The following is a 13,607-nucleotide window of genomic DNA, read 5'->3' as shown; positions in this document are numbered from 1 at the left end:
CTACCTACACAACAGGAAATTGCTTCAAACATATTTATTATAATTTTTACAGACTCTAAGTTCATGAATAGTCCTGCAACGCATGCTGGTGTAACTCGACACAGGGCCTGGAATCACACCTCTGGCCAGGCTGGGCAGTACCATCCAGCACGCACCTGTCTCAGGTGAGGCAGCTTGCGAGGGGGTTTCCAGTGCAGCATCTCAGGACACCAGAGAAGGAAAGGGCAGCATGGTTCCCTCTGGGTGCACAGGCCTGTGCTGTGCGGTGGATGAGCTGCCATCTGGGGTGGCTTCAGACCCTGACTCTGACCTGGGAGCCCGAGAGAGCATTTCTAGGCAGGTTAAGACATGATCAAGGTGCCTGAGAGACCAGGACAGGGGCGTGCTGGGTTTGTGTGGCTTGAATGCTTGACTGAGTGCTGCATTTTTTAATCACACAGCTGCAATGCAGAAAGGCATCAGGAGGCCTGGCCCGGTATTAGGAACTGAAAAAGTGGCCCAACCCTGGGCTACAACTCTATCTGTCCTCCAGTGCCCTGTGGTTTCCAGGTGGTTGTGGTAGTGTGTAGAGTCCTTCGGTGTTCTCTCGTTAACACCCTGTTTCATGGATGGCACCTCATACGTTTCAAAGCCCTTTAAATATATCCTCGGGTTTTCTTCTGGGCACTCTAGCTTACACCCTTTCTTGCTCACCGGCGCTGGTTTAGACCTGTCAAATTCTTGAGCTGACAAAAGGATGGAAACAGAGAGTGATGAGACCTTGCCCTGACCCTAGGACTCCAATGGGAAAGACTGAGATTTCCAAGGCAGCATGTGTGGCTATGATGCAGAGATCTGACATACCAGGGTCCCGGGAGTAAGCACTGTTTCCTGATGTCAGTAAAAAATAGAAGTGGGGTACTTGGGATCTAGAGATTGGGACTGAACCACTGTCAGTCTTATTATTAGCTTTCCAGTTTAAGGCTACAAAACTACTTGGGGTCAGTGACACATGTGAGAATGGATGGGCAGGGATGAGCTGGGTAGTACTCACTGTCACCGCTGCACCCATGAGTCCTTGCACCAGTGCCTCTCCGGTGGACTTTACCTAGAAGGAGTCAGAGTCAGGTTCTCTCAGGCCCCCACCACTAGCTCAAAGGTGAGACAGGTAGGACAAATCAGTAGGCCTATTAGCCCCGACAGGTAGAGTCAAGAGGGCTCTGTGTACTGGAGGAAGAGCCTATGGACAACACAATCACAAATGGGCCAAGTGTGGCTTTCAGCGTAGGCCCTGGGGACTGTCAGCTGAAGTCAAAGAGGAGCAAGAGAACAGACAAGTGACCAGTTTGGCCCAAGGAAGACAGTGTGCATAGTGAGGAGGCTTCCCAAATGCCTAGCCCCCAGCTACCTGCTTGGCAGTGTGGCCCACATTCATTGCGTCGTTAATTCGGTTTTCCAGGAAGTGCCAAGTGTCCTCAAAGTCTGGGGAGGAGTCCTGCATCATCACCAGCTCTGTCGTGTTGTAGATGCCAGCCAACACTGCTCGGCGGGTGTACCAGTTAAACTGCAAAGAAACCCATCAGAGAGGTGGGTCACCACTGTTGCTGCAGGTTGGGGGAAGTCTGGGTAGTTCCTACCCAAAGCCACTGGCACTCCTGGGCTTCCTCCTGATTTCTTCTTTTCCTCACAGATACACATGGCCCTCTAGACAAGACTGCTGTTCCCAAACTAGGCTGGGTGTCAGAATCACCTGGGAGATTAAACATGCAAGCTACTGGGCCCAACCTCTTAGAGTTTAGAGTCAGGAGGTCTAAAATAAGTGCCAGGGTCTGGATGTTTCATAAGCACCCCACGTGATTTTGCTACATCCACTCGGCTTTGGAAACGCCAGTGAAAAGCCTAAGTCTCAGGACATCTAAGTTCCAGGGAGGCTCTGTGGTCAGGCAGCAATGACCAAACCTTCGTGTGTTCATCAGTGAAGTGAGGGCTGAGACAGCATCATGGACAGACTGGAATACCTAGGAAGAGCTGAGGGTTCAAGTCCTTCAGCAACTTCTGACCGTCCTGGAGAACCACTCTTTAGAGCCCTAGCTCGGCTGCTTTGTGTTTTATCCCTCTGATTTCTTAGCTTTCTAATTTCATTTTCCTACCATCTCTGTCGGTGGTATATTCCCACACGATGGAAGTTTATTAAAGCACTTTGTTATAACTGTGGTGGGAGCATCTTTTTTGCCTCCCATCCTGGATTCCACAAAGTACCATCACACATTAATTTCCTTTACGAAGGTATATATATATATATATTTTTTAAATTTCCTACCAGAAATATGATAGCACTAACAAGTCAGATTCTTTCCTGGTGCCTGTTTAGAGGCTGACTGATCTCTTAGCGAAGCAGGCCAACATGGACTACAGGGAGAGAGTTTCTTTTTAAAGCAACCAGTGTCTCCATGGCATTCTTTTTTTTTTTTTTTTTTTTTAATCAGTCTCATAAAAGACACACACTGAGAAAGTCTGCTACAGAATCTAAATCATAGAATACTGAGGGGGAAATGATTATAAAATGGCAATCCAATCACAAGGCCCTCTGATGCCTTGTCACCAGTCTAGTGGGGGAAGGAATACCAATGGCTCATGGCTACGGCACTGGTCCCTGAATGAAGATGACCTAGATCCCACCGTGGCTTGTGGAGGGACCCTCCTCATACCTTAGCCTCCCCTTTCCAAGACGGGAATGACACTGTAGTCCCGTGAAGGGATTTGTTATCAAAGAAGTTTCACAAACTTCCTGAGGAAATGCTTAATCCAGGCGTTGCCAGTAGCCTGTGGGCCTGCAGAGAGCACTCACGTCAGTGGACTGGTCCCCAGCGTAATGCCACATGTCATCCACCATGCTGGTGAGCAGGCCCAGGCTGGCCGGGATGTTGTGAGGGAGCAGAAGGATGCTGAGCGCCTGAGGAGAGACGGCAGAGGAGTGGGACTGCACACCGGCAGCAGCGCGCTCAGGTGCCTAGTGCCTCACCTCCCCCTGGAGGTACGGAAGGGGGCTGCCCGGCCCTCCTTCTGAGACTCACCATCTCCACCCACTCGTGTGAGCTCCTGGCGTCTAATGCTCCCGACTACAGCTAATGGGAGCCGGGGTAGATCCGACCCTCAGCTGACCCAGTCAGATTCTCAATCCCTAGCATGTGGACTCGGGAATGCAGATAGCCAGCTCTAGACTGGTGGCTTTGAGTACTGAGAGCACCCCATTCTGTAACATGGAGGAAGAAGCAGGGATAGCTGGGGAGTCTGGGGGTGGAATTCGAGGTGGACTGGGTCAAGCTGGAGATCTGAAACCAAGCGTGGTGAGCATGGGCAGGGGACGGGACTTGACTCTGGACTGTACTCCCTCATTCCCACCCACAACTGAAATTACATGCTCAACCGTCTCCCAGCTGGGCAGAGGACACTAGATGATCCGTGGGCCCTCTCAGTGCTGATGTACTTTGAGTTTCTTAACTGAGAGAATGGCCTGCACTGTGACACACTTTGAAACAGGAAAAAAGGACCTTTAGAAGAGGGGAGTAGGAAGCCCTTGGAATGAATACTCCAATTCTCTAAGCATCACACTGACATACTGAAAAGAAGTCCCAGTTCCCTGAGATCTAGAACGTGACAGGCCTGTTCATGATGATGGCCAGTAAAATCTTCTGACTTTTCTAATCCCCTTCATGGATTCCTCCTCACTGAAGACCTGGTGGCATACGCAGGCCACTAAGACCCCACCCAGGACGTGATCTAGATCCCACGCTACCCACGTTTCCAGGAACTGAGACACAGATGGCTCAGAGGTCCTCTCTTTGGCTCTCGCAAATTGGAAACCTAGCTCCACCAATTGCACTGCGAATCCCTAGTTTTGTGGAGATTAATGAGCTAACTTCTGAACAGTGCGCCAGACCCTCCAAGTGAATACTTTATGCCCTGGGGCCTGGATATGGACTCTGTACCCGAGGCCAATGCTCAATGTACGGGATCAGCATTCTCAGTCTGGTTTCCACAGCGTCCCTCAGGAACTCGTCTGTTTTCCTCTTCCTGGAAGACGGAAAAGAAAACAGTGTGTCTCTGGATCAAAGGCATGGGCTTGGTGCTACACTGTTTACTCAGCCCTAGTGGGGAGGGCCCCACCAGCTCCTGATGAGACAGGCAGCTGCGTGTCAGTCCCATCAGAGCAGCAGGGCTGCTCAGTGCTACCCTCTTGGCTCTGCTTGGATTGGCCTCCTGGGGACAGCTAGTGGCGACTAAGCTCCTTGAACCTTAGCTGCCACCCCGAGCAATGATGCCACGGGACTTACTCTGCCTGGCCCAGCTGTACCAGCTTCTGCTCCTCTTCCAGCACACGGGTGAGCCGAGAGTTGCACTGGGTCACAAAATGCAGTATCAGTTCACTGCCATCATTCCCAAACATGTTGGCAGCCGCACTGGAGAGACCCAGAGACTACAAAGGGGGAGAGGGAAAACAGGAAAGTGGCGGGTAGATGGAGTGGACATTTGCCGCCTGTTCATCACTAGTGCCTCCTCTTCTAGTAACAGCAGCTTGGTTCCAGTGGGACACCCCACTCTTCATTCTTGTCCACGTGATCTGGGAGAAGCTGACCACCAGTCCCTCCACACTCCGTCAAGCCCCTGGGTGTGATGCAAAGCAGGGGATCCAGACCTAGATAAGTGGAGTTCACAGCAACTAGTTCAGGAATGTGCACCGTGACCAAATCCAGCCCTACGAGGCCGCCTCCACACTTTTGCTAGTACCGATGGGAAAGAAGTACCCTCTTTCCCCTGGGGCTGCTGAGCCATTTTTAGTCCTGCATGGGAAGCCCCTGCTGAGAATGAAGCTCACAGAGAGGAAAGCAAAGCAGATATGCTGTAGAGACAGTTCCCAGCAGCAACAATCTAAGAACACCGAGCCAGAGCTACTTCCAGACTTTTCTGTTATTAAGTGAGACAAACACTCCCTTTCTTGCTTGAGCCAGTTGAGTTCGAGTTCTGACACTTGTAACCTAGAGTTGTAACTATTATAAAAAGGGGCTTGGGAAGAGCGCTCATAACTCTCTTCCTCACCAACTCACTTAACCTAAGCCTCTTGGAAAGTAGGTCTCTCAGTTGTTTAAAAAAAAAGGTCTCACAAACTTTTTTTTTTTTTTTTTTTGCCACACCGCAGCATGTGGGATCTTAGTTCCCTGACCAGGGATCCAACCCGAGTCCCCTGCATTGGAGACGTGGAGTCTTAACCACTGGACTGCCAGGAAAGTCCCTCACAAACTTTTCCTAATGAGTTGTCAAAGAGTTAACAAAGCCACAGAGATCCTTTACTATTCCTCACATACAGGACTCACTGAGCAGTTACTGGAGGGAGAACCCTGACGGCAGCAGGGACAGAGGGCAGAAAAGGAACCAAAAAAACCATTAACTCTAAATTCCCACCTTTGGGAAAGTGCCTCTCTTTTGGTGGGAGTACACAGCCGTTCTGGAGGGCAGCTTGGCAATATTCACCTCAACACCAGAGCCGCAGAAGCATCAGTACTAAGGGTGACTGCGTGTTCCCTGTGTGCCTGGTGCCTGGCTGAGCGCATTATATACACGACCTTGCTGCAGCCCCACAGCAATGCCAGCAGGTGGGTATTACCATCATCCACATTTTACAGAAACCGAGGCTTAAAGCTCTTAACCACCAGGCTATACTGCCTCTAACATGTATGTAACAGGAACCTCGAAAATATACACACTCCCTGGGCCAGTTGTTGAGCTACTGTCTCTCAGCTCCAAACCTGCCCTTCCTCTGCAAGCCATACTTCTGGCTCCATGTTAGGTCCGCGGATAGGGTCTCTAGAGGGAGACTGCAAGGCTGGAGGAGGAGGAAGGGCCTGGCTCCTCGCGGTCTACTTCCCGTCCGCTAGCGGTCTGTGTGAGCAGCGCCCTCCTTCACCACCGCAGTTCTGTCCAGTGGCAGCAGCTGAACCCAGTCTGCAGTATTCTCGACAGGTGCAGACCCAGTTTCATGGAGCCACCATCCTCTCCGTGCCCTCCCAGGCACTCCGCCATTTCACCAACCCCAGAGGTCAAGTGCCAGCCCCAAGGGACCCTTCCTCCAAGGTCAGCGACACCAGCACCCGCTGAGGAGCACGTCCTCCGGAGAGGTGGGGGTTTCACCTCCACAGGGACTCTCCTTCAAGCTCCTAGCTGTAATCATTCCAGCTCTTCCCTTTGTTCCCTTAGCCCTGGGGATGAGAGCTCCTCCCTGCAGGTGCTACCTCTACCATACCTTAGTGTTCTTTTATCCTTTCAGTTACCTGGTTACCAATTTCACATCTAGTTAACAATTCTTTGTGTTAAATTCTCTCTATTCGAGTAACTGGTGTGATTTCTTCTGATTGATGCACTCCCTGAAAGACCAACTCCACTTCTCAGAATTTGTCCTAAAGAAACCAACCAGAAATGTACTTAAATCTGTCGTACAAATAGGCTTATAATATTAAAAAAATTGGAAACAACCCAAATGTTTATCAATTGAGTTCAAGTAAATGCAATAGGTATTATGCAGCCGTATGAATGGAGATATGCAGAGTGAAAAAAGCATATGAAAAAGAGTGAAAAATTTAACCATAGAATATTCAGTAGAATCAGATTTTTCCAAACAATCCTGTTACGTTTCTGTCCTCCCCTGGTTCCACACCTTTCTGTAATATTCTCTCAAACCTTCTCTGCTACCTCCGAACCTCTGTCTCCTCCCACTGTTTCCTAACTTCACGATCAGGAGACAACCACACCTACGTTACAGAGAAAACAGAAGCCATTCCCTGGGAACTCCTTAAAGGTTCTTCTAGAAACTAAGCCTGCAGCTGTCTTCTCCAACTTTGCCCCTAATACATCGAAGGCTAGTCTTTCCACCTGTCTTCCGGATTTCATAATCCTTGCCTTCAAGGAACCTCACGTTTTTTATTTTGCCACTTTCTCTTGTATCTTCACCGTCACCGGTGTTTCTGTGCCCTCCTGCCAGTATTCAAACATGCTCATCAAACTTCCATCCCACTTCCCCTGCTTAGTATACTAGCTCTCTTCTCCCCCTCGCAGCCAAACGTCTCTGCACTTCCTGACCTCTACTCACTCCTCAACCCACCAGTTATTTCGGACTTGTACTCCCTTCAAACGGCTGCCGCTGCAGTCACCAATGTCTAGTTGCCTCATCCACATTCTCCTGCTTTGCCTCCAGCGCAGGTTCCTCCACCGCAGACTTCTTTGCCACCCCACCCTGTTCCACCCCACCCTTAAATGTCAGTGGTCCCTGAGGACCTAGACTCCTCCCTCTTTTCACATGACACTCTAGGCACATTCATGCCACCCTAGGCAATCTCACTCACTTCCATGGTTTAATGACCACATACACATGTGGATTATGCCCCAACATATACTCTAGTGCAGGCAGCTCCTCCAGTTTCAGGCCTGTATGCTTGAGGTCCCCCGTTGGCCGACCCAAAGACCCCTCATATTCAACAAAGCTCAAGACTGTACCCATGGGGCTTCCCTGGTGGCGCAGTGGTTGAGAGTCCGCCTGCTGATGCAGGGGACACTTGTTTGTGCCCCGGTCCAGAAAGATCCCACATGCCGCGGAGCGGCTGGGCCCGTGAGCCATGGCCGCTGAGTCTGTGTGTCCGGAGCCTGTGCTCCACAACGGGCGGGGCCGCAGCGGTGAGAGGCCCACGTACAGCAAAAAAAAAAAAAAAAGAAAGAAATAGAGACTGTACCCATGGGCCTTCCTCAAACCTGGCTCTTCAGTGGCCTTAATCTAAGAAAACGGCGCCACCATGTACCCACGCATGCAAACCGGCAGGCAGCTCTGGTGGCATTTTGTCACTCCCTCCTATGTCATTCTCTCACCAAATCTACCCACTTGTCTCCACGTTCACTGCCACTGCTCTAGGTCAGAAAGCCCTCATCTCTCCTGGATGACGAGCAGCCGCTCCCAGTAACTCTCTGACTCCAATACTTTTTCATCCAGCAGCCAAAGTGATGGTTTTGAAATGTCAAATTGAATTATATACCTCCAATTATTCTTAGAATAAAAGAAGGCCTAACTCTTCAACATGACCTTTGGACCTTGCCTGATGTGGCCTCAACTGACCCTTCCCCAGCCTCACTCAGCTCAGATCTCTTCCTGATTCTCGGCATGATGGTTTTCTTCGGTTCCGCTAATGTGCAGGCTTCTTTCCACTCTGCACATGCTGTGTCTCTGTCTGGACTTGTCCATCCCCCACGCCACCAAATCAGGTAAAGCCTCCTCATTCCTCAGCTCTCAGTTCCAAAGCCTTTCCTCACCATGTTCTCACCCCACCCCGAGTTAGATTCAGTCCCTCCACTGCATGTCACAATAGTACCTTTTCCTGATAGCCCTTACCACATTTTATAAATATGTATTTGTATATATGTGATTAATGTCACCAGACTGGAAGCTCAACAAGGGCAGAACTTTGCCCATCCTGACTACTATGATGCCCCTAGGACCTAGCACACTCTCTGTTCAATAAATATTTAAAGAGTGAATGATTAATAAATGAAAGGGTTTTTTTTTCTAATTTGAAAGATCAAAATGTTGATCTTTGTTATCACAGACAATTTTAAGTTCTTTTTTGTATCTGTCTGTATTGTTCAAAGCTTTCACAGTGAGCACACAGTGGAATCATATAGTACACACATTCCACTTATGTGACTTCTGTTACCGTACGTGCTCTCCGGAGAGTGAGAGAAGACAAGAGAAATAACAGTTAAATTTTCAAAAAGCAGCAAAGTTGCCCACTCTCCCATTTCAGGAGCAGATATCTCACGTGCTTGCGGTGGGAGATGTGACTCTGCAATTCCATCAGTCTCCATAGGATGGTATGTGGCTATGCTCGACGATTCTGCACAATGAGGCCTAAACGTGAGCCTGTGGCTTAATCTAAAGGAGCAGGCTGCTCCACTGCAGGAGGAAACACCGATTATTAGACTTACATAGAAAAATGAGGTGTGCTGGTCTCCAAGGTGGTGCCTTCTTGGGAGTTTTCAAACACCACATTTTGTCAATTCTAGGATCTCCATTTGTTTTTCATTTTAAACAATCAGTGGGAATCATAAGTTGGTGATGCGTCACAGTTCAACAGACAGCATTTTTCTTTTTTAGTGATACATAAAATAATGGTGCTTCTTACAACCAATGGCATCTTAGAGTCAATGAAATACGGCAGGTTTTTTTTTTTTTTTTTGCGGTACACGGGTTTCTCACTGTTGTGGCCTCTCCCGCTGCGGAGCACAGGCTCCGGACGTGCAGGCTCAGCGGCCAGGGCTCACGGGCGCAGCTGCTCCACGGCATGTGGGATCCTCCCGGACCGGGGCACGAACCCGTGTCCCCTGCATCGGCAGGCGGACTCTCAACCACTGCGCCACCAGGGAAGCCCGGGAAGCCCCTGGCAGTTTTGATCATAGGCAATTCTTGCCTAATGAGCTGCCTTTAGAACCTAACTGCCAAGAACCAACTCCACGGTATATTCTTTTTATATTAAAAAATAATTAAAAAACAAAGCCATTTCTACCCTATTGGGGAAAAACAAACAACACAGAACCAGAAAATCGTATAGCAGTGAGGAGCTCTGGGGCTCTGAGCTGGGCTGGAAGAAAGCCCTCTGCTCTGGCTGCTGTGATTCCCTCCTGGCTGATCTTGGTCAGGCTGCCCCGCCCGCACCCATACACACCTTGGCTCCTTCTGCAATTGCCTCTGCTGTCCACCCGTGGGCGGGCACACACTCCAGGGCCGCTGTCAGGATGCGCTGCTGCAGCTGCTCCTCACTCTCGTAGTCCTCCTCCTCCTCACCGCCCTGGTCTGTGTACCTGAGACCCAAATGCAAGAGAGACATGGGGACGGAGCCCGGCACACCTCACCTCACCTCACCGCCTGCTGCCTGGCGTGCAACAGGTGCCTGGCCAGAAACCACAGGCTCTGTGCCTCCTCGCAGCACGTGCTGAGAGGACATTTACTTATGTGTCGGTATCAGCGTTTGAATGCCAACAGAGCAAAAATCATATCATCCTTCGCCTCCCATAGAGTCACTGAGAGAAAGGAACCATGAGCGAGGAGGTCAGGTGATAGGAAGGTGCATGCTGTCACAGCAGCCTGGATTTCCCAGTTTATAGCCTTACCACATTGTTTCTTTATCTGGATTTGTACCAAACTGTAACTCCATTGAGGACAGGGACAACGGTTACGTTATTCACAGGGCCTGGCACAAAGTAGATCCTCAAACAATATTTGTTGAATTGAAATGAAAACTACTTTCATTGGGAGACCAGAAAAATGACTGGGAACACTCCAATTTCAGAGCCAGAGGAACTTCTCAGCGGCAGGATTAAGTAAAGACGAAACATCTAACGGAGACGTAAATTATTATTTCCTTTCTGGAGGGCAATTTGGCCTCACATGTGTAACGAAATGTAAAATGTGCATATCCTTTGACTCACTGCTCCCACTGCTGAGAGAATCATCTACTTTATCACATTATTTTTCATACCAGTGAAGGAAATCTAAATATCCATCAATAAAAGACAGGTCAAATAAATTTTGGTACTGCCATTTGCTGGAATACTATCAACCATTAAAATAATACAGATTGTGAAATGACATTATAAACGTACTATTCAGTGAACAAACAGGTTCTGGAACAGCATGTATAGTGTACAGTGTAATTAATCATTTATAATATATACAGGGTTATAAATGAAATACATTAGAGAAAAGGATATTCACAAAGTTATCTCTGGGTTTGCGATTTCTGATAATCTTTTTATTTTTGTGAACTTCTTTGTATTATTTAGAACGGTTTCGAATGTACAGGCACCGTTTTCATAAAACAAACAACAGGTTCCTTTCAAAGATAAGGTTGAAAATGATGAAAGCTGTGAAGGGAACAGAGAGGCTAGAGGAAGGAGAAGCACAGATTCACCCAAGCACGCAAAGTGGTCAGAAATGGGTGGACTGGGGTTCTACTGCCTACCTGGGGGGTGAACGAGAAGACTCCTGACTGGGTTCTTCTGTGCCCTGTGTCTCAGAATGTTGCTGAGAAAAAGAGGGGGGAGGTTGCTGCTTCTGCTGATCTGAAGACCTCAGCTGTGTAGCTGAAGCATGGAAGGCACGTGGCACCAGGGCTGGTCGGCAGCAGGACACTGAAACAAACTGAGCTGGTCAGCCAGGGACACTCATCAGAGAAGACCCTTTGAGACCCAGAGTGGTACGAGGGATGGGGAGGAAGAAAAGCAGAGGAAAACCAGAACCAAGTGTTTGATCCCACACAAAATTCTTGGGTAAACTGGGAACCTTTCGACATGATGTGGTGGCAAAAGCAGGAACCAAGAAACGGAAGACCTGTCTTCTAGGCATATTTCCATCATTTGTTAGCTGTGTGTTAATGGGCAAACCATTTCACCCCAATGAGCATGACTTTAAAATACGCAAATTAAGAGAAATAATCTCTACTTACTCAACGGAGTGTTGTGAGGCCCAAACAAAAAAATGAAAGTGACTTGAAAACATTATATATTTATATATCATGGCAAGAGCCCTGGACTATAAATTAGAAGGTCTGAGTATTGACTCCCTAGTGGTTATGTGGCATCTCTCTTTTCTCATCTGCAATATTGCAACACCCATTTACTTTAGGAAAGGGCTTTTGAAAAGTACAATACTGTATTTCCTAAGCAAAGGCTCATACTACTTTTTTCTTTCCCAGCATTTTACAATAAAAAAAAATTCAAACATACAAGCAAGTGGAAAGAATTGTGGCACAAACACCTGTATATCCATCACACTCTTCATACGTCAAGCCATCTTATTTATTTATTTTGGCCACGCCACACGGCTTGTGGGATCTTAGTTCCCCAACCATGGATTGAACCTGGGCCTCAGCAGTGAAAGCACCGAGTCCTAACCACTGGACAGCCAGGGAATTCCCCAATCCATCTTATTTTTTGATGCATTTGTTGCAGACTTCAGAATTCTTTATCTTTAAACATTTCAACATGCACATCATTAACTAGAGTTCAATATTTATTGAATATTTACTGTTCTTTTATTGAGGTGATATTTACATTCAATGAAATGCACAAATCTTAAACGGGCCAATTCTGAGTTTTGACAAATGTATACACCTGCCTAACTTCAACCCCTATCTAGAGATTAACATCACCCCAGAAAGTTCCCTCTTATTCCTTCCCAGTTATTCCCCACCCACACTATGCTGAATTTTTCATTCTAGTCTTGCCTGTCCTAGAATTTCATCTAAATAGAATCATACTGTGTATCCTGTGTATGTATAAGACTTCTTTTGCTTAGAATACTTTTCAGATTGATTCGTATTTCTGTGAAAATCAGGAGGTTGTTACTTTTTACTGCTGAGTAGCATTCCACTAAGAAACACTATTCTATTGAACACCTGGGCTGTTGGCTATTATAAAGGTGCTATGAATATACTTGTTCAAACCTTTTGGTGGACATTTTGCTTTCATTTCTGTTGAGTAAATACCTCGAAGTAGATTTTCCGGGTCATAGGCATTACTTTTACTGAACATATTTAGTTTGGAGCTTTGTATAGAAACAACAAAACAGCACTCATTTTAAAGAAAATCTGTGGACCAAATCAAGAAAAAATGATTTTTAAAAGAAACAGCACCTATGTGTGAAAATATCAATTATTTTAGCATATGTACGGAAAAAAACGGACCAAATATTCATAAAACTTCGAAAAGGGCCTGGGAGGTCCCAAAGCAATATTGCAGAACCACTGCAGTCCACGAGAAGATTTTAGGTGAAATACAGGAGAATATTATTTCATTAGTTATATATTTATGTTAATTCATACGTCTATTTGTGGAAGATGACATTGGTTTTCCATTTATGGTAGTGATATAAAGCTTCCTCTTTTAAGTAAACGTCTATAGTTTTACGAAATCAGACGTATAAACAAAAATACTGACTATATGGTGGCAAAGGTGGTACGAGTATACTGAAGAATTACTGAAGAGGTGGGGAAATGACTGACTTGGGAAAAAGTAGACTAGGCGCTCTCTGTGTCTGTTTCCCGGGATCAGGGCCCAGGGACTTGACAATGGAGTTAAGAGACTGGGTACAAGTGTGCCAGTCTGCAACCGACCGAGCTGTGTGACCTTGGGCACCCACAGCCCTCTCTCCATGAAATGGGAGTGACAGGCCCTTCCCTGATGCTCTCGCTCCTCACAGATCGAGAATGGGGTCAGAAGCCAGACAGGCGGCCACTTCAAGCCCGAGGCGCCGGCGCGAGCCGCTATGTCCTTCACCTCACCTTGCTCTCGAGCCGCCACGAGGCTTCTTCCGCCCCTCACCCAGCCCAGATCGGCTTCGCGCCCCCTCCCCTTCCCTCCCCGTTCCCGGGATCGGCCGCCCTCTCACCGGGGAGGCACCGCAGCTGCAGGAGCCTCCACCCAGCCCGGCCGAGCGCGCCAGACACCCTCGCTGCCATCTTGGAAGCGGGCACGCTGCCTACAGCGACGCGCCGTATAGCACCGAGTCAGCTGTATGGCCACTTCCGCCCTCCCCG

At 48.0% G+C, this 13,607-nt stretch overlaps 1 protein-coding gene across 1 annotated transcript; it reads right to left on the bottom strand.

The window, feature by feature from the left end:
• Positions 1–18: 18 nt before the first annotated feature.
• COQ9 (coenzyme Q9) lies at positions 19–13,588 on the bottom strand. Its single transcript, XM_024747490.1, has 9 exons — positions 13,460–13,588; positions 11,034–11,202; positions 9,738–9,873; positions 4,314–4,456; positions 3,969–4,053; positions 2,828–2,932; positions 1,388–1,543; positions 1,034–1,087; positions 19–725 (listed from the first exon to the last, which is right to left on the bottom strand). Exons 1-9 carry the CDS (start codon positions 13,527–13,529, stop codon positions 690–692), a joined length of 954 nt encoding a protein of 317 aa, XP_024603258.1. The 5' UTR covers positions 13,530–13,588; the 3' UTR covers positions 19–689.
• Between the last annotated feature and the right edge of the window lie 19 nt (positions 13,589–13,607).

This window comes from Neophocaena asiaeorientalis, unplaced genomic scaffold (genome assembly GCF_003031525.2).
Source record: "Neophocaena asiaeorientalis asiaeorientalis breed wild unplaced genomic scaffold, Neophocaena_asiaeorientalis_V1.1 scaffold438, whole genome shotgun sequence".
NCBI classification, from domain to species: Eukaryota; Metazoa; Chordata; class Mammalia; order Artiodactyla; family Phocoenidae; genus Neophocaena; species Neophocaena asiaeorientalis.
This window is presented reverse-complemented; position numbering and strand designations above follow the sequence as displayed.